General features: G+C 54.2%; 1 protein-coding gene across 12 annotated transcripts in view; it reads left to right on the forward strand.

Moving 5' to 3' along the window:
• Positions 1-20,749, forward strand: part of KSR1 (kinase suppressor of ras 1) — a 164,412-nt gene that overhangs the window by 113,146 nt on the left and 30,517 nt on the right. For all 12 annotated transcript variants that reach the window (XM_040455292.1, XM_040455289.1, XM_040455295.1 and 9 more), the window contains 7 exons: positions 2,981-3,128; positions 7,899-8,358; positions 10,533-10,537; positions 13,098-13,158; positions 17,523-17,606; positions 19,174-19,235; positions 19,337-19,443. In XM_040455292.1, the coding sequence (XP_040311226.1) occupies positions 2,981-3,128; positions 7,899-8,358; positions 10,533-10,537; positions 13,098-13,158; positions 17,523-17,606; positions 19,174-19,235; positions 19,337-19,443 (927 nt within the window). The remainder of the gene's footprint in view (positions 1-2,980; positions 3,129-7,898; positions 8,359-10,532; positions 10,538-13,097; positions 13,159-17,522; positions 17,607-19,173; positions 19,236-19,336; positions 19,444-20,749) is intronic.

Here is a 20,749-nt window from a genome sequence, read left to right on the forward strand (position 1 = left end):
AGAGACCATGAATGAGCGGCCGGCCAGAAGTGAAACTTACTTGGCTTGATTTGTGTGCTCGAAAAACTTTTGTTCACCCCCCCCCCCCCCCCAGCCGAGGTAGTCGTGGCATCCCAAGGCTTTGCCAGGTTTGGGAATGACGGCAGGGAAGAGTTGAGGGAGCCCTGGGATCCAGCCATGTAAGTTTCAGTTCTGGCCGGCCGCTCATTAATGGTCTCTGAGGCTCAGAGAAGGTGCACTTGACAGCATGACCCTTGCTGATTTGTCCAGACTGGAGACCCTACACAAAGCACTGGGCGCATCGTACTGGTAGATGGTCCGTAATACTAAATGCACTTACTGTGTTTGGGAGCTGGAAACTTGGGGTGTGGGGGGAGGAGAGGAGTAGAAAGACAGAAAGAAAGAAATGAAGACAATCCTTATTTGCGGGACAGTTAGATCTGGGATTGGGCTTCTAGGCTTGCTTAGGAATCCCACTTGAGAACTGCTGAGTCATCACAGCCTTGGGAAGGTGCGCGTTTCGTGAGAACTGAGGACGCTCCAGGGAAAGACCTTGCGTTGTTTTGTGCGGTTGTGTAAATGTCAACATCACTTTGATTCGTTCTTGACAATATTGCCAAATTGCTTTTCGCGGTAAAATGAGGGGCAAAGAGGTCAAAACTGCATTTTGTTGAAGAGTGTCCCTGAGGCCGGAGGAGGGAGACACGATTGAACAAAAGCTGCTTCTCCGGGGGCCCTTTATCTCCCCAGCCTGCTGTCTGTGCTGTTCTTATCAGCAGTTTCCTGTGAGGCTCTAGTTTTATCATCTGGAAGGATTTCTGACAAGCAAGGGTTTGCCCAGCCGATGACGAGCGGTTTGGTGCTTTTTCGTGTATGTCTGTTTTTCTAAATTTTGATGTGAATCATTCTAAACAGCCGTCAGAGTCTTGTCCACAACTGTGGAGATTGAAGAATATGCAGACAAGACACAAAGGTGGGGATGGGGAGGATATGGCCAGACCCCAGGCCTCAGCTGTGGCCCCCACCACCAGCATTACAAAGCCCCCAAACCATTGCTGTGATGACTCACAGACTGTACCTTCGTCAGAGTCCGTTTTTAAAAAAAAATTTTTTTAATGTTTATTTCTGAGACACAGAGAGACAGAGTATGAGCAGGGGAGGGGCAGAGAGAGAGGGAGCCAGAATCAGAAGCAGGCTCCAGGCTCTGAGCTGTCAGCACAGAGCCCGACACAGGGCTCGAACTCACAAACCGTGAGATCATGACCTGAGCCAAAGTCCGTCACTCACCCGACTGAGCCACCCAGGCGCCCCCATCAGATTCAGTTTTGACACCTAAGTCTAAGATTTACAGCAGCATGAATTGACAATAACCTTACTCTTTTATTTATTTATTTATTTATTTATTTATTTATTTATTTATTTATTTACTTACTTATTTAAGTTTATTTATTTATTTAGAGAGAGCGAGAATCCCAAGCAGGCTCTGTGCTGTCAGCGCAGAGCCTGACCCGGGGTTTGATCTCACAGTTCATGAGCCATGAGACCTGAGCCGAAGTCAAGAGTTGGACACTTAACCGATTGAGCCACCCAGGTGCCCCAATAACCATTACTCTTTTAAAAGAAAAGTACACAGCTTGCCAAAATCAGTGATAATCATCTTAGATTCTCAAGAGCTGCGGGTTTTATATGAATCATTTGATGTGGGATGTCTGGCCTTCCCTGATATATAGAAAACCTGGAAACTGTAGAAAGGGGCCGAAGAAGAAGAAGGGGAAGGCAAAGGGGAAGAGCGCCGAGCTCCCTTCCCCCCACCCCGTTCGGTAGCTCTTTGAGCTTTCTCTATGCTAGGCCGTTGTAGTGACTTGTTTTTATGTCGGTCACCTGCGAGCCATTTGAGGCCAGAGATCTGTCCCATCCTTCTGTGTGTCTGCTCCAGGCTTGGTATCACATCTGGCTCAAAGCAATCAGTGCCGGAGGGGGTTCCTTCCTCCTTGATGAGGAGAAAGAGCACAAGCTTTGAAGTCAGGCCTTGATTCAAATATTCACTCTCTGTATTAGTTTTCTGTTGCCGCAGAGCAAATAACCACAAGCATCCCCAATTTATTAGCTCACAGTTGTGCAGGAGGAAGACTGGATGGCTGTGTTCAGGCGGGCTCAGCCAGCTTCCCTGCTTGGGGTCACCGGGCCGAGAAAGTCCAGGTGTTAGCAAGGCTGGCCTCTTACCTGGAAGCTTCAGTAAGAAGCCACGTCCACGTGCATTCAGGTTACTGGCAGAAGCCAGTTCCTTACGGCTATAGGTCTGAGGCTCCCTTTTCCTTGCTGGCCGGCCAGGGGCTACCCTCTGTCCCAGAGGCCCCCTGCGTCCCTTGTCACCTGGCCGTCCATCGTCAAAGTCTGCGTGGAGCCCTTTTCACACTTGGGCCTGTCCCTTCCTCTCTGCCACCTTGAACCCTTGAAAGGTTTTGACTGAGAAATAAGGCAAGGATAGTAAGTGCCTACACAGTGCTTGGTGAGGGTTAATTCTTTTTCATCCTTCTCTTGTTAAGCCAATTTCACTTGAAATCTGTCTTGTCTAATTCAGATGAGCAGAATTGTAAAGGGCCTTCTTTATCTGAAGTTCTTATCATTCTAAAAAGTTGTCATGATTCATCATTCTTCTGTGCAGAGAAATAAAAAGAAACAGGCGGGCACCATGCCCTCATCGTAACTTTTCTGGGTTTTTTTCTTCCTTCCCCCACCCTGGCCCTGAAGCTTTTGGTCTACCTCAGCTGCTGTCTCTGGTAGCCCTGGGGGTGGGGGGTGAGAGCTGGCTGCCCGTGTCCTCTGACAAGTGGAGGCTTCTGGGAGGCGGACCCGCCAGCACCTGGCCCCTGTCACTCAGCAGGGGAGCCCAGCCCTGGCCACGGGGAGGATGAAGAGGGCTCCAGGGCTGGCCTGACTGCTCACCGGCTCTCTGCCGGTCTTTTCTGTGCTTTCTCAGGAGATCCTCAGCGAGCTCACACTGGATGCCCTGCTGGACATGAACGAGGTCAAGGTGAAGGAGACGCTGCGGCGCTACGGGGCCAACGCCGAGGAGTGTGGCCGCCTGCAGTACGCCCTCGCCTGCCTGCGGAAAGTGACAGGTCTGGGTAGGTAGGACCGGCCTCCCCGGTGCTAAGGCCAGCCCCGTCGGCTCCCTGTCCCTCTGCCTGGGCTTGAACGCCAGCCTTCCCTCCCCAGGCCTGTCCTGGTTCCCTGGGGCCCCTGCCTTTGCTGAGGCCAGTGATGGGGGTGGGGCAAGCATGGCCCAGGGTTTGGGAGGCAACTTGGAAAGGCCAGTGAGTGCGTGCTTGGCCTGACCTGAGATAGAGGGTTTGCATCCCTACTGCTCAGCCTAGTATGAGCCCAGGGAAGCTTTTGCACATCGTTAGAGACCCCACACCGGTCCACTGGGTGAGCTCTGTGCGATTTTCCCTCTTCTGAGCACGTCTGTTGGGCTCGGAACCCCCAGTGGCTCCCTGTATTCCAGCCCCCTCGGCACCCCGAGCTCACCCCCAGCCTGCCCCCTGCCTTCTCCTGCCCCCATTGGCTGCGGGGCTGTGTGCTCAGATGAGAGAAACTATGGTGTTTCAGCTGTGAGTGTGGACGTGGCCACTCCAGGCAAAGTGGGTAATCCTGGTATTACGATGAGTTCCTTGAGAGTTATTTGTGGGCTTTCTAAATCTTGCCTTGGAAACAACTTCAAACACCGTGACTTAACATGCTCACTACCACACCAGTAAGGCTTTAAAGTGAGCCTAATGAATGGAATTAGCCCCGTTTTTAATTGTCGGAGCCACCTGTCTTATTTCTGGCTCCCTGAGGCTCAAGGAAGGTACTGAAGTTTATATTCTGCTCGATTTTTCTTTTCCCCCCAGAGGGGACTGGGCTTGATTTCTGTCTCGGCCCCATTATACCGAGTCCTCCTCTGACACAGAGCCTAGCGTGGAGAGCTTCACTCGGCTCAGAAGACCTCCAGTACCAGGCCTCCCAGCACGTGCCAAAGAATAAACGTGAGAATAGACGTGAGAGAGAGTGTCGCGTCCCCACTCACAGAGGGAACTGAGCCCAGAGAAGGCAAAGGCTTAGCCACGGACACACAGCAGTCGGTGGCAGAGCCGGAATTCCAGCCTCAGTCTTTGTTGGCAGCAGGGTTGTTTCCGCATTGCGGAAACGTAGAACAACTTGGTACCCAAGCCGGGACCGTGGGGTGACTCGTCAGCCCTCCCTCCCTGTGCCCAAATGGTAAGGAACTGTGGAGGCACCAGCCGTTGAGGGATGGCGACCCATTTGTATTAGGAAGTTTCCTGTCTGCCCGTCCTGGGTGCCAAGATAGGGAGACCACTGACTCATCAGGCACTAGATTTATTAAGTCAGGCGCTTGACGTGTATGTGGCGACACACCCTTCTCAGCGGTGGTGGTAAGTGCCTGTTGTAGCTAGACCATCGGAAGCATTGGGTGAATTGTCCAGGGTCCCACAGCTGGCACGCGGCAGGGCTGGGCTTCGAACTTGGGTTTCTTCCTCAGAGGGTGCTTTTTCTACCATGCCCCGGAGGAGGCCTATGAGGAGGAGAGGGTCTTTTCCGTGTCCTTCTCGTCTGGTTTCAGCTGTGGTACCCCTACGTCCCCAGGAGGGTCCTGGCCACAACTCACCCCAGTGGGTCTGCCCAGTGGTGGCCAAACCTCCAGGGAATCTTCTGGGGCCGAGGTGGATACCACGATTGCCCGGTATCTCAGATCATGCGATCAGTCTTGATTGCACCTAGAGCAATCTAGCTGCCATAAAGGTGGACTGTGGATTCTGCCTGCCTGGGCTCAGCACTCTTAGAATCCGTGGGACCTTGGTCTGTTTCTTAACCCCACCGTGCCTCAGTTTCCTCATCTGTACAATGGAGGTAATAACAACATTCTCTCATAGCGTTGTGAGGAGGAACTGAGTTAAGGTCGAGTGCTTAGACCGGAGCCTGGCATATATTAGTATTCTTTTCAGTATGAGGCTTGAGGAGTCCTAGCAAATGTTGAAGCCACTTGCCTTGTGGTCACTGGTCTTAAGAAAGGTGAGTGAAGGATGGTTCTCTGTGCCAGAGGCTGATGAACAGGGGAGATCATTGCTGCTGATACTTCCTATCCTTCGTCTGTAGCTCACATTGCTAATCACGCCCAGGTTCTTCCTGCTGAGTGACTCCGGAGTCCTTCTCAAGAGCCACTGCTGGTTAACTGGCGTTGGCATGCATGTCAAGACCCACTTGCCATCCCTGAGCTGGCTCAAAGCAGTGGTGATTAAAAATGGGTAAATTAGGGGCACCTGGGTGGCTCAGTCGGTTGAGCGTCTGACTTCGGCTCAGGTCACGATCTCGCGGTCCGTGAGTTCGAGCCCCGCGTCGGGCTCTGGGCTGATGGCTCAGAGCCTGGAGCCTGCTTCCGATCCTGTGTCTCCCTCTCTCTCTGCCCCTCCCCCGTTCATGTTCTCTCTGTCTGAAAAGTAAATAAAAACGTTAAAAAAAAATTTTTTTTTTTTTAAATAAAAATGGGTAAATTAGGACCACCTGGATGGCTTAGTCAGTTGAGCATCCAGCTCTTACTTGCGGCTCAGGTCATGATCCCAGGGTCATGGGATCAAGCCCCATGTCGGGCTCCATGCCGAGCATGCAGCCTGCTTAAGATTCTCTCTTTCTTTTCCTCTGTTCCTCCCCCCCCACCCCCTCTCTCTCTCACATTAAAAAAAAGAAAAAGGGCGGTGGTGCCTGGGTGGCTCAGTCAGTTGAACATCAGACTTTGGCTCCGGTCATGATCTTGCGGTCTGTGAGTTCCAGCCCCGCATCAAGCTTGCTGTTCTCAGCCTGTCTGTGCAGGGCCCACTTCGGATCCTCTGTCTCCCTCTCTCTGCCCCTACCCCGCTCCCGCTCTCTCTCAAAAAATAAGTTAAAAAGTTAAAAAAAAAATTATTTAAAAAATGGCAAACTGAAGAATTTGGGGCTTGTTTCCTTGGGTGGCGGACTTGGCCATCTTTTCATCCCTTCAGTGACAGGCATGCCAGCGCCTCCCGTAGGCCACTGTGTAAGTTACAGTGTAAGTCGTGGCTACGGTTCTCCGGGAGCAAACACAAGGAGCACACACACAGGCCGAGTATCTCGCTCTGCCGAGTTGATTCATGAAGAGAAAGTCACCATGTAGTGAGGTAGGAGGAAGGGTCCTTGAAGACGGAGGGAATGTACAAGAAACCCTGAGAGTCTCGAAGGTCGCTTCCCTCCACTGTGCCAGATAAATGGCCGCGTGGGCTTGGCCACCTCTGATGACCGAGAGGTCTTTCCCTCGCAAGGCTGGGCCGGATTTGTAGGTTATTCAGAATGGACGGCCTCGTGGGAGGAGGCCTAGTGCTGCGGTCGGGATCGAGGGCTGCCTGACCTCGGCAGTGCGTGTGGCCTCTCTGAATCTCCGCGGCCTCACGTGGCCCTGCCTGAGTCAGGGTACAAAGCACAAAGTAGAATAACTCCAGTGTGGAAGTTCATTTTGTCTGGAGTCAAAATCTGCCTTCCTGTACCTTCCACTCACTGGAGGCAGGTGTCTTTTCCTTCCCCACAGCAGGGTGTCTGATTATGGGCTCCTTTCTCTCTGCCCCCAACCCTCTGGAGTCTCCTCATCCCCTGTAAGCACAAACCTAAAGTCCTTAGCGAGCCCTCCGAGACCCCTCCTGAGCTGGCCCCGGGGGGGACTGACCCTCCGACCTCATCTCTTGCTTCTCCCTGGCTTGTCCTGACCTCTCAAGGCACAGGGAACTCTGTAGTTCCCCGAAGGTGCCGTGTGTTCCCTGCCTTTGCACGTGCTGTTCCCTCTGCCCAGTACACCTGCTTCACCTTCTTCTCTAGCTGGCTCAGCCCAGGCTCCTCCTCCTCTGGGAAGCCCTCCGGGCTGTTTAGAGGCTGTTCATATTCCCTCAGTGCCCAGACAGCTCTGTCTCAGCACACTGCTGTCCCCCTCTTTGGACCCTTCAAGCACAGTGAATGTCTTTTTCATGCCTTGACATCCAGCATGTGCTTGAACGAACAGACAGACTGTGCCATTGAGCTGGAACTGCACAGAGCCCCAAGGTCTCCGGGGCCAACAGTGTGGGCGGCCAAAAGGACAGCCTCTCAGAAAGAAGTGGCTATTGACCCTTTCCTCATTGGGTCTCTTTCCCAGCAAATTCCCAGGGAAGATTACTATTGAAGGTTGGGACACCCCTTTCCTGATGTTTGAATTTTTTTTTTCTTTAAAAAATTTTTTAATGTTTAGTATTTTATTTTTGAGAGAGAGACAGAGTGTGAGCTATGGAGGGGCAGAGAGAGAGGGAGACACAGAATCCGAACCAGACTCCGGGTTCTGAGCTGTCAGCACAGAGCCCGACACAGGGCTCGAACCCACGGACTGTGACATCATGACCTGAGCCGAAATCGGACGCTTGATCAACTAAGCCACCCAAGCGCCCCTGAATTTACTTGACATGGAGTTATCCCTTTCACACATCCCAGCTTCCCCTTCCTGACTCTTAAAGATCAGTTACCACTTCCCTCTCTGAGGTCATCCATTTTTGGGTTGGGTGTCCTGGCTTACTCCCCACAGACTTGCCAGCAAGAACCCTGGACAAGCCATTCTCTCTCTGGGCCTCATCTCCCCTCTATAAAATGGGGACAGTGACATCTGTGCTGGTGCCCTTGAGTCACAGATAACACGGGCAATGACACGTGTGCATGAGAAGGCCTTTACGAAGGCTGGTAGCTGAAGCCTTCTGGTAAGGAACTGTGCAGCATTGGACAAGGTGTTACCCTCTCTGGGCCCTGGCCACCTCACCTGTAAATCTCTCTAGCTCCAGTCATCTGTGACTCGACTTCTTGGCCCACAGGAGGGGAGCACAAAGATGACTCAGGCTGGAGTTCATTGGACGCCCGGCGGGAAAGTGGCTCGGGGCCTTCCGCGGACACCCTCCCGCCAGCCGGCCCGCCCTGGCCCCCAGGGAGCACCCAGCTGGGCAGAATGGGCAGCGGTGCCCATGGCCCACGCTCCGTCTCCGTGTCGGCTCTGCCCACCTCGGACTCCCCGACGCCAGGCCCCTGCGAGGGCCTCGCGGACACCTGTATCCCCCTGCACGCCAGCGGCCGGCTGACCCCCCGCGCCCTGCACAGCTTCATCACCCCGCCGACCACGCCCCAGTTGCGAAGGCACACCAAGCTGAAGCCACCGCGGACGCCGCCCCCGCCCAGCCGCAAGGTCTTTCAGCTGCTGCCCAGCTTCCCCACGCTCACCCGGAGCAAGTCCCATGAGTCTCAGCTGGGGAACCGCATTGACGAGGTCTCCCCAATGAGGTGAGTGTTCCTGCCAGGTTGGGGCTCAGTTTGCCAGTTCTGCCTACGGCTTTCTTGTTACAAAGGTAACACAGGCTTTATTTTAAAAGGACAAATAAAGTCAACATGGAAGCATGCAAAGTCCACTCTCCAGGCTACGTTAACAGTGGGGACTGAATCCTGCTAGGTTCCTTCTGGATATGGACGGACGCGCGCGCGCACACACACACACACACACACACACACACACACACACACGGTGCCATGTATCAGTCAGGATAGACCGGGTTATGCTGCAGTAACAAATAGCCCCTAGCTCTGTACATCTTAAAACAACAAAGATTTCTTTCTTGCTTATGCTACCTGTCCATCATGGGTTGGCCTCATTCTAGATCCCAAGCTGACAGAACAGCCACTTTCTGGATCATTGTCTGGAACATTCCACTAGGGCAGAGGAAGAAAGAATTTTTCATGTTAAACACTAACAGTTAAATGCTCTTTTCCTACAAGTTCCACTCACCATTTGTGACCCTACTCAAACAAAGCAACCAAGCAATGTCAATTCTCCCATGTGCCCAGATGGAGAGAACTAGAATATCTGGCTGAAATCTCTGATGATTATCAAATACTATGTGCTCTGTTCTATAACCTAGTTTTTTTTTTTAACTTCTTATCTCTGAGAATGTCATGTCCCCACATCTTAAAGTACTTTACTCTTTCTGTAAAAAATTTTCTTAATTTATATACTTAAATAGGTACTAAGTGTCGCGTGGTCCAAGATGCAGACGCTTTGTAGCACGTGTTGTTTGTCACTGTAGGGTAGACAGTGTGAAGTTACCCCCACCATTTTTCCTTGGCCACCCCCTTTCCCCTTTCAGAGCTAACCAGGTTATCGCTTTTGTGTATACCTATAATTATTCAAGCTACCTCATCTTTTTAACTTTTTTGTATCATTTCCTTGTATAGTTTAACTCCTCCCCTCCTGAAGGACGACCTTCAGGTCCTTGTCAGTTTGGCTGTTACAAAAATTGCCCTTGTCAGTGTACCCTTGTGGGCGGGGCAGAGGGGAAGGAGGGAGCTTTCTCTGGGTGCCTCCGACCTTCCTGTACCTCTGAGTCCAGGCTCTTTTTCCTGACATGTGCTCTTCTTTTCTGGTCTTGGGTGGGCTGGCTCCCCCTGTCCAGTGAAGGCTGTCTTGGGTCCCTTATGGGATGGGCCCTGGACATCTCTGATGGTTTTGGGTATGTCACCCAACGAGAAGAATGCATGCTGTGACCCACCCAGACACCCCCGTTCAGCCCATCCTGCTGGGGCCTGGTCCCCTGCCCCCTCCCCAGAAGGGACTGCAGCCTTCCGCCCCTTCTGGATCCTCTTCTCCCAAAGAGCCCAGTACGATTACCATGCGGACGCATGGAAGTGGGTCATCAGAGGGCGCCTCGGTGGGTAAACCCAGTGCATCTGTGTCTCATTTTCCCCTGAGAGGAGCATCCGGAGGGCTCTGGGCACAGAACGGAGCCTCAGGCAGATGGCGCCACTCACATCCCATAGCTGGTGAGCTGGGCGTCACCCTGGGATTCTGAGTTGAGTCCACACAGAGCCACTAGAACTAGCACTGTGGACACTCAGCGAAGCCCATAGGGCGGCCCGGGTGGCCTGCGTCTTCCCCAGCTTTCTTTGTCGCTGGGCCAGCGGCAGCCCCTGGGACGAGCTTGCTCGGGACACGTTCCACCTGGCCCTCCTTGGGGACCCCCTTCTGTTCTCCTCGCCCTCCTACTCCAGCCACTTCCCCTTCTCCTGCCTTGACCCTGAGCACCCCTCCCTGCGGGGCTCTGGACACCCGAGGTGTCCCCGCTTGCGGGAGGTGATCTCCGAGACCATGAGCCTGTTTCCTCAGTTGTGAAACGGAGCACACCATACGGTGCTGCGTGGCTGGCGAGGCGTAGATAAGCTGATAGACAAGAGCGTGCAGCGTGGGAGCGCAGGAGTAACTTCTGTGCCCACAGGGGGGCCCAGGGAGGGCACTTCTAGCCCTTCCCATCGAGGAACCGTGCCCACAGTCTGGCCCCAGGCCCCAGGGGCTCAATGTCCTTACCTGAGGACGTTGCCCGCTCCCTCCCAGTGAGTGGTGTTCTGGGGAACACACTGAGCCAGCACGGTGACATCATCCCACTTTTTCTCTCTTTTGTCTCCTGCAGGTTTGGTAAGAGCGATTCATTTTCGTCCCCTCTGCCACCCGGGAGTCGTGTTTGTGCTGCTGTCCCCGTCAGGGGTGGATTTCTTTGACCCTCTCTCAGTCCAGTCAGCCTTTCCACCACCCAGAAGCAGAGGTGCTGGGAACCACCCCAGGAAATAGCTCTAGGACAGGTGGCCTTAGGATGTCGCGAGGTGGTCTCAGCCCAGCCAGGAGCTGCTCTCTGCGAAGCAGGGACCTTGACGTTGCCATGGGCTGTGGGCGGTTCCTCCTCAGGCCCCATCTGCACCCTGCCATCCCCACAGGTGACCTCTGGCAGGGAGCCTTGTCTGCTGAGCCGCTTTGGTAGCCCAGAGAGACATGCCATCTGTCTGGTAGCAAGTGGATGTTAGCCGTCCTCAGAACCCAGCTGATGTCAGGGGACCCCCCACTTTGGGAGAGGAATAACCCCAGGGGCAATAATGTGGGTTGGCTCTGAATGCAGCCCTGAGAGATTGGGGGTGCGGATAGAAATGCCCCTTTGGGAGGGGAAGAAGAAGCCCGGGCAGCCCCAGATCGCTTTTCCTGCCCCTCCACCTGCAGGGTGGGAGCAGGTCCTTGCACATGGCTGTGCTGTAGGGCTTCTCTCCTGAGTCAGAGCAGAGGGCACCAGCCATGCCTCTGGAGTCTTTTAATTGGCGCAGTGGAAATGCAGAGATGTCTGGGTCTTGCCTGAGCAAAATAGCAGCTTACTTTCGTCCTGAGCTGGCGAAACAGAGTGATGAAGCTGTCAGCAGGGCCTTAGTGATGAGGCAGGGGTAGCAGGCCACAGCTACACCAAGATGAAGCTGGCCGCGGGACCACCAGGGAGGCATGGAGTGAGCAAGGAGTGAGGCCCCTTCCCCAGGGCACGGGTGCAGGCTTCAGGGCCCCTCCCGGAACCTTGGAGGAGAATTCAGCCCCTGCATCCCTAGGGCAGCCTGGTCCTGTCATCCTCCTGGCTGCTGTTGTAGTGCAGGGACTGCGGCAGGGAGACTGCCTGCCCAGCTTGCCAGAGGCAGAGCAGGGTCTTCAGGGTGAGTATTTTGTCTGGATCAGGGGCGGTCGATGCCTAGCTCGTGTGCTGTCTCCCCTCCCTCCTATCCTCTGACCGCAGCTCATTGCAAGTCGGTCATGGGTTGTGTTCAGAGATACATGGTTGAAATCTCATTTTTCCATAGTCTGTTTCTCTCAGGTTGGCGGCCTAACCCCTGTTAGACCCATATGCTTTGATGGCCTTGGCTGCTCACAGTGAAGGGGATCCCAGAAGGGAGTTGGGACAAGTCAGCCCCAGGGCAGGTGTGCCAGAGAGAGCCCTGAGGGGTGTGATGGTGGGTTCCTGAATCATCAGGGAGCAGGAAAGGGCTTTTTGGTCCTGATCAAACTCCCCTCGTGGTGTGGGAGGAGGAGGTGTGTGCCGGGCCAGCACATGGGGACAGGAGGTGCAGGGATGTTGCTGACTCTAAGGACAGGAGACAGCTAGAGATCCCTCAAGCGCCATGTTCCTGACCTTTCTGGGGTATGGTTCCTTTTGATAACTGGATAAAAGTTTAGACCTTCTTTCCAGGGAAAAGCCCACAAAGTTCTGCTTACCAGTCCAGAGGATTCCCAGAACGCCTGAAGCCCATCCATGGTCTCCGAGAACCACCCCCAGGAGGAGATAGGCAGCGCTTAGGAGGGGCAGAAGCGGGAGGGGGGTGGGGAAGGGGTACACAGGTGGAGGAGGGGCAGGAGGGGGGTGCACGGGTGGGGGAGGGGCAGAAGGGCAGTGGGACACATGAGCTGCCTGTGGATGGAGTGGTTGCCTCCTGCTGCTCCTTGATGCCCAACCTGTAATGCTGTAAACGCTGGGAGGATGCTATTCTGATGGGGAAGCCCAGGATTAGGACAGGGAGAGCCCAGGGTGCCCCGTGGGAAGGCAGACAGAATGCTCATCTCAGGGCTCGTTGCCTGAGACTTCCCCAGCGGCTGGTGGGGCTGGGCCACCTGGGAGCATGGTAAAACTCCACGTCGTCCTTGCTCTACCCGCCAAGATCAGGCACTGGTGGTCCTCAGAGCAGAAGTCTCCGGGTGCTTCTGGCTGGAAGGGTACCAGATGTGCTGTATAGCTAACCAGTCTCAAATCCTCTGCCAAGGGCCGCACAGCTCCTACCCACTAAATAGGAAGTGACCAGAAGTAAGCCCTTGCAAGCTGGTGACCTGTGGATTCTTGTGGGATGGGGTGTAGGCGGAGACTTCTGTCCTCAGCTTTGCTCTGCCTGCAGCCCTCCCTTCAAGCCTGCCTTCCACTGCAGCCAGAAGCCACACGGCGGTGGTTTCTGAACCATCTGTGGGGGCCAGGCAGCAACGTTCGTAGGAGAAGAAGGCCGGGCATGAGGGTCACCACGCTGCCCTGGTCTACCTGGCCTGTCCTTATTTTGAACGTTCAGGGAAACATTTACCTACTTACTATTCAGTGAGTCCCCGCACCCACCCGGCCTGTGATCTCTGATCTAGAAGGTCCTAGGCACAAGCTTCCTCAGCCTGCTCGACCTGGCCTCTTTCCCTGCAGATCTCCCGTACGGCTCCCCACAGATGGTACGAAGGGACATCGGGCTGTCGGTGACTCACAGGTAGGTCCAGCCAGTCTGGAACAGGGATGGGGCACAGCTGGGCTGAGACCTGCATGTACCATGCTCCTCATTGCGGGGGCGGGGGGGGGCGGTTTGTCCTGATCCCTGTTTCTCGGGGACTCTTTGCCTCTGGTCTGTCCATCACCTCTGTGAACATAGCCCTGCACCCACCTGGAAGCCCTGCCTGTCACCAGTGGTCGTATGGACTTGTGGGTCCTCCCCTACCCCTCCATGTGTCTCTTCCCCACCCTGCTGAGGGAGAACACAGGTCCCAGGAGAAACAGGCTCACGGTCTCCTGGAGGAGGAGCCGAGAGCTTCCTGCGGGTCCAGCACCGGATCGCGTCGGGCCCACACCCGGCCACGCATCAGAGCCCGTGGAGCTTTGAAGCTCCAAACCCCAGGCCCCATCCCTAAAGTTCTCTGCTTAGCAGTCTGGATTTCTCACAACTCCTAGTCACGCTGGTGCTGGTGTGAGCTGGCATAGGCTGAGATGGGCCCGTGACGTGGCCTGGCCTGAAGGCTTGGCCTCACCACTCGTGGAGCTGGTGTGTGGCACCAACAGCAGGTGTGCACGGCATCTCCCCAGCCCGGACAACCAGCAGAATGGTGCCTCGGGATGCCTGCGCTCTGGCCGTCCCTTGTGAAAGCCTGCCGTGAGCACAGCAGGGCACGCTTGTTGAGAGCTTTGCAACTTCGCAGGGCCTCTCATCTCCCCCGGGAGTGTGAGCTACCGTCCAGCCTGGGAGGCCAGCCTGGAACTCTTGCCCAGAGGTGGAGACCCGGCTGTGGCTCCGAGGGCCTGAGCAATTTGCCTGAGGTCGTGCTGTCAGTAAGATAGGGATTGTGTCCCCTGGATGGCACCCAGACACCCGGAGACTCGTCAGGGCTGATCCCCAGGCGCTAGAGTACCACCGACGAGAGGGCCTGGCTGACAGTCGGGACAAGTCCTTCGAGTGCAGGTCCCAGGGCCTCCCTCATCTGTACCCAAGGCTCCCAGGATGTGAGAGAGCCGCTCAGCACAGGACGAGAACCCTACCCATTCTGCCTCCGTGGGTTGCACGCCAGTAATCTCTCTGAGCCTCAGTTTCCCCCCGCCCCTGCAAACAAGACTTCCTCCCCGTCCTGTGATGAGGATACAGTGGGGTGATGGGGTGATGTGCACCTGGGTTTCACGTGTCTGGCACCGGGGAGCACTTGGTGGACAAGCACAGGCCTTAGCCCGAGAGGGGCCCATGTCGGCCAGGATCTGGGGCACGCCGGGATCAGCTGTTTCTTTTGTCTTTGGGTGCACCTCCCTTCACAGAGGATGTGGGCTGTGTCAGCTCGCCCCTGAGTGTTTCCCGGGCTGCCGCTTCCTTCCACCTGGGGCAGCAGAAGCTGCCCTCCAGCTAGGGCAGCAGCAGTCCCCTTGTCTCATATTGCCAGGCTGCCCCACCCTGGTGACGTCACTGCCCCACCTTCTGGGTTTTTTTAAACCCCTGTTGTTCCAGGCCTCTCTAAGAAGATCTAAAGTGTTTTGGTCTAATCCTGTGGGGGGAGGGGGAAGCTGTCTGTGGCTCTTCCCTGGTCTGGGAAGGCTTTTACCCCACACCCCACACCCCTTCCTAGCGCTTGTCTCTTCTCGGGCCCGGACCTCACCACCATTTGCCCTGTTTTCATGATTTCCCTGGTGGAGGCCGTCTCAGATACCACTGCGCTGCTCCCTAATCCCTGCTTTGGCATGAGAGGAGATTAAAGCCCAGAGAGAGTATGTGGATCCCAGGGAGGCAGGATCAGGGCTCCCTAAAAGGCACTTCATGGGGTAGGGGGGGGACCTGGGTGGCTCGGTCCGTTAAGCATCTGACTCTCGATTTCAGCTCAGGCCATGGTCTCACAGTTCGTGAGTTCAAGCCCCATGTTGGGCTCTATGCTGGCAGTGCAGATGGAGCCCGCTTGGGATTCTGTCTCTCTCAAAATAAATTTAAAAAAAAAACTAAAAAAAAAAAAAAAGGCCCTTCAAGCACACGGGTGCCTTTGTTCTAGTCCCTGAAAGCACCCATCTTGTCTGGGTGGAGACTGTAACCCTCTGGGCACTATGCATTCGCATATGTGATCTCCCCAGGTCCCTGCGAGGTGCACATGTTGGCCGCATTTGCAGAGGCCCTGAAGCATCCCACAGTCCATAGGTGGTAGGAGTCACCAGTGCAGCCTGACCCCAAAGCCCATGCTCTTTCTCTCCTGCTCTGCCCTAGTGGTCTCTCAGAGGAGCCCTCACACTCTATGTGGAGGCCCCTGGGGTCCAGACCCTGCCACGTAGCTTCCCAGTGTGTGGCCTTGGGAAAGTCCCCTGACCTCTCTGGTTCCCTTGCCTGTGTACTGAGAATCTCAGACCCGCCTAACTCCCCAGGGGTAGTTGTAAGAATTGAGTGAGCTCATGTTTTATGGATGCATTACAAACCCTTCCCCAAATACTGTTGCTGTTTGTTCTGTTGCTCCTATGATACTCCACACTTTGAAAAATCCTCCAAAAAAAAAAAGTGAGTTCTTTCCGCCCTTAGGCCTCCCCACCCTGTGGACCGCCTTAGACTTTCTCCGGAGGACACCACCCGCTCAACCCCCATCCATCCTTCCGGTCTATCTTTTGTGGGTTTTAAATTTTTTAAGTTTTGATTTACTTTGGATTGAAATACATTCAGAATTCAAGAGGTAGAGAAGGGCGGCTATGTACACAGTCCTCTCCTGCTGTCCCCAGCCTTCTAGGTCCCCCTGTAGGCAGATCTGGGCAGTTGGAGATAATTTTTATACAAGCAAGTACATATGTATATTTTTTGGCCTCCTTTTTCTGTTTTCACCAGATACTACGTATATTATTGACACTGTTCTACCCTTTGCTTTTTTTTCTTTTAAAAATGGAGGCGTCTTCAGATTCTATGTCTCGCTCTTTCTCTGCCCTTCCCCTGTTCATGCTTTCTCTCTCTCTCACACAAAAATAAACGTTAAAATTTTTTTTAAAAAAAGGGGGGCGCCTGGGTGATTCAGTCGGTTAAACGTCCAACTTGGGTTCAGTGTATGATCTTGTTTTGTGAGTTCGAGCCCCGCGTCGGGCTCTGCGCTGCCGGCTCGGAGCCTGGAGCCTGCTTTGGATTCTGTGTCTCCCTCTCTCTCTGCCCCTCCCCTGTTCATGCTGTATCTCTCGCTTTCAAAAATAAATATTGAAAAAAAAATTTTTTTAACGGGGGCATCATTTCCATAGCGCTGAGTGCACAAATTTTTACATATGCACACACCCATGTGTACCACACAGGTGAAGATTCAGAGCATTCCAGCCCCCCCAGAATTGACCTTTGGCCCTTGATAGCACTACCACCCAGAGGCGACTGTTCATGTGTCATCATAAGTTACTTTTTCTGTATTTGAATTTAAAAAAAAATTTTTTTAACGTTTATTTATTTTTTGAGACAGAGAGAGAGAGAGAGAGAGACAGTATGAACGGGGGAGGGTCAGAGAGAGGGGGAGACACAGAATCCGAAACAGGCTTCAGGCTCTGAGCTGTCAACCCAGAGCCCGATGCAGGGCTCGAACTCATGGACAGTGAGATCATGACCTGAGCCGAAGTCGGATGCTCAACCGACTGAGCCACTCAGGCGCCCCTGTATTTGAATTTCATATAAATGGGGTCATGTCATACTTTTTCCCCTGATAATGTAATTTGGAGATCATTCCATATTTGCACAAAAAAGAGCTTTCTTATTTTCTGGCCTCATGGCGTCCCATTGCGTGATCGGACTGGCCTGTACACAGTCAGTCGCCGATACACTAAACACCATAGGTTGTTTATAGTCTTTTTTTTTTTTTTTAAGTTTGCTTATTATTTATTTTGAGAGAGAGAGCAAGTGGGAGAGGGACAGAGAGGAGTGCGAGAGAGAATCCCAAGCGGGCTCCACGCTGTCCGCGCAGAACCCGACGCGGGACTCGATCCCGTGAACCTTGAGATCACGATCTGAGCTGAAATCAAGAGTCAGTCACCCAACCAACCGAGCCACCCACAACGCCCCCATTTGTAGCCTTTTACTGCTGCAAACACGCTGCGGGGAGTAACCTCGTCTGCACATCGTTTGACACCCGCAGGCGTATCTGTTGGATAAATTCCTAAGACTGGAATCGCTTGGCGTGCACGCTTTACGAGTCGGGCAATGAGGACTTTGTGGCTGGGAAATCTGAATGCCCAGGGGGAGCAGTGACCCCGGGCGTCCCTGCCCTCCCCGGGAGAGGGTTCCCGTGGCTCCGGGATGGAACCCGGTCTCCCGGTCTCCCCGGGGCCCCGTTCTGTCCGGGCTCTGGTCTCCCAGCCGCGTGAACGTTTTCCGGTGTCCACCGCTTGTAGGTTCTCCACCAAGTCTTGGCTGTCGCAGGTCTGCCACGTGTGCCAGAAGAGCATGATGTTTGGAGTGAAATGCAAGCACTGCAGGTGAGGGGCGGAGGGTGGGAGCGGTGGGAGAGGGTGGAAACCCCACGCGCTAGTAACAGTGCTACTACTCGATTGTTGGCCTGAGGTTAAGTCAGGATTCCAGGGAACTCCTTTGAGAGTTTGTACGTCTATTTGTGACCCCATTCGGCACACCATGGTGTGACCAGCCCTTTCTAGGGAGGTTAAGGACGCATCAAGCAAGACATTCCCAGAAGAAGGGCAAATTTGACGTGGGCTTTGAAGGATGAGCAGAAGTTTACCAGGGAGACCCAGGAAGAAAGAATTCCAGGCCTTTTTACCTTGCACAACATCGGCGAGGAAGGGGAAGGCCGTTCTGGAAACTCTAAGGAGTTCTGAAGTTTAGCCTTACACAAAATTTGCCTTAGCGTTAGTACACAAGATGGGGAGAAGGGGACAGGGAGTGGGAAAAAACAGAGATGGCTAGTGGTATTCACAGAAGAGAGTTAAGGGAGATTGTATACAGATCTCACTTTCTTGTTTCGTACCATTGTGCTTTCTGGTAGGCCAGGAGGACAAGGATAGGGAGCAGTGTGGGGGGTGCAGAATGTTCTCTACTGTCTAACTACCCTCACCCTACGGAGGATGGGCCTGGAGTCTTTGCTCCCAGATCACTGCCCTCCATTGCTTTGTGACCTGGGGCAAGATGCTTGCCCTCTCTGGGCCTCATTTTTACAACTGGGAAGATGATTCCAGGCCTCTTTGTCTACCGGGCTTGCTCCAAGATTCCGAGCTAGTGTGTGGAGTACAAGCATTTGGGCTCCTGCCAGACCAGAGGTGACGGGTCTCATGCATGTCAGTTGGATAAATTGTGTTTTCCCAATGACTCCCAGACCACCAAGAGGACGCCAGAGCTTTCCCCCAGCCTAGGTCTCCTGTGGCTCCTGGTTTTAAATTGGGGACCTCCTGCTCCCTTTTAAGTAATGCTTTTCATGCGGAGAGCACAGAGTGCCCTCTCAGCCCCGCGCTCTCCAACGATTGTAGAGTGAGGTTGGTAGGGCCCTAACTGTTAACCCGTTGAGTCGTTGAGAACCCCGAGATGTGGTAGGGCAGGCAAGACCAAACTGAGGGTCGAGGTCTTTGCACTCTGGCCCATGCTGGCCGTCTGACCATGAGGCCCATGCTGGACTGCAACGGGAGGGACCGCTCCTTGCATCTCTGGGATCCTTGGGTAATGCAGACATTCTCCTCCTTATGATTCTCTCTTGTTTTGTAAGTTCAGATTTGTCTTCAGCTTTCTGAATGTGGGTGGAGGGTCTCCCTTTCTTTAGAGGAGAGGGATAGACGTGGGACCCACAACGTTTAAATGGGTGTGATTTAAACTGTCTGCTGTGAAGATTAGGCAGACAACGGTGGGAACGTGGTCGTGCTAACACTGTCCACGTGGGACGTTCCAAACTTTTGAGCTGATGTTTGCTGAGGAATTTGTGGCGATCGAGGCGGTCACGAGTGGGTGTTGCGCAGAGCTGCCCGGCAAGGCTCAGGGCCCCGTGGGTGCCCTGGGAGCCCCGAGTGACCCTCCGTGCACTGACCCTGCCTTCTTTACCAGATTGAAGTGTCACAACAAGTGTACAAAAGAAGCCCCTGCCTGTAGAATATCCTTCCTTCCACGTGAGTGTTCTGCCCTTCTCCGCTTTCTGGATTTGGGGGGGAATCTCCTCTGTAGCCTGGTCTGTTCTCTATTAATGGTTCCCCCTTTTCTTTTTAAATAGAACCTAGGCTTCGGAGGACAGAATCTGTCCCCTCGGACATCAACAACCCGGTGGACAGAGCAGCTGAGCCCCATTTCGGAACCCTCCCCAAAGCACTGACAAAGAAGGTACGCTGGGCGGCAGGAGAACCCCCCTCTCGCCCTGGACTCCTCCCTGTAATGCAGAGATCCGGCCGGGAGGGGGGCGTGAAATCTGGGGTCCAGGACCAGAGGGTGGCCTTCAGGGATCCTATCTTTCACCGTGTCCCAGACTTGACGTTTATGTCCAGATCGTAGTTATGTGCCCACGACCTGCTTCCTCTATTTTGACCTAACATTTCCTGAGCACTTACTATGAGTTGGGAACTTTTTCCACTGGTATTTCTTTTGGTCCTCACAGTGGTTCTAAAAATCACATACTGATTTTCCCTCCATTTCAGATGACGAAACTGAGCACAGGGCCCCCCCGTGAGCAAGGGGCAGGCCCAGAGCAGAAGTCTCCGTGGCCGCCCAGCCCCAAAGCCTGGCCTTAGTCAGGGTACAGCGAACATACCTTCAAAAGTAATATGTGAAGGTGGATTGTGTTTTTCAGAGCCTGGGCTGGGGCTTCTCTGCTAATACAGACAGGTGCCCTCTGCAGCCACACAGACTGTCGAGAGTCTAACAGACCTGTCACGGTCCAGGCACAGATGTGTGTGGTGTCGGCAAGATGCCCGCGCTAATGATGGCTTCTGACGGCAGCCCCCTGGTGACCGTGCAGCCGGTGGCCTCCCCCGCAGGCTGCTGTGGGTGTGGCTGTGGGTTTTCAAGTGTGTTGTGTCCCAGCCCCATACCAGGGCTTAGCATGCTAGGCTAAGCCTTGCTTCATGTGACTGAGGGTCACACGACTGGCTTCTCCAGGGCCACGGTTGCCTTCTGTGGCTTGGGCCGGCCTAGGTAGAGGTTTGGACGGAAAGAAGAGAAGCAGGTAGCGTGGTTGATGATGCAGCTTGGGACGGTGGTGGTCGCGGGGGGGTGTTCTGGAGGGACCATGGCCACATCTCCTTGTCCAACAAGGGAGGCCACTGCCTCAGGGGTGACCTCTCTTATTTGCCTGTCCTTGTCTCCTGCCTCCCTCCACCTGTCATTGCGTTTTCCTGCCCTAGACATTCCCTCTAGGAATAGGGGTGTGGGGGTGAAGGACCACAGACCTGAGCTCCAGTCCCGATGAGTCCCCTTCCTTGCTTCTGTGACCTTGGGCAAATTCCCGTACCTCTCTGAGCCTCAGTTTCCTAGTTTGTAAAGCGGGGATGATAATGCTTCGTTCACAGGGTGTTGTGAGGGTAACAGGACAATGAACTCGTTTGTCAGGAGCAGCGTGCGTTGTCCAGCCTGTCACAGATAAGGCGCATTTCCTCGGGAGGGATGCCACTCCCACCCTGCCAGCATTGTTTTC

This window comes from Herpailurus yagouaroundi, unplaced genomic scaffold (assembly GCF_014898765.1).
Source record: "Herpailurus yagouaroundi ecotype Mexico unplaced genomic scaffold, PumYag 215, whole genome shotgun sequence".
Lineage (NCBI taxonomy): Eukaryota > Metazoa > Chordata > Mammalia > Carnivora > Felidae > Herpailurus > Herpailurus yagouaroundi.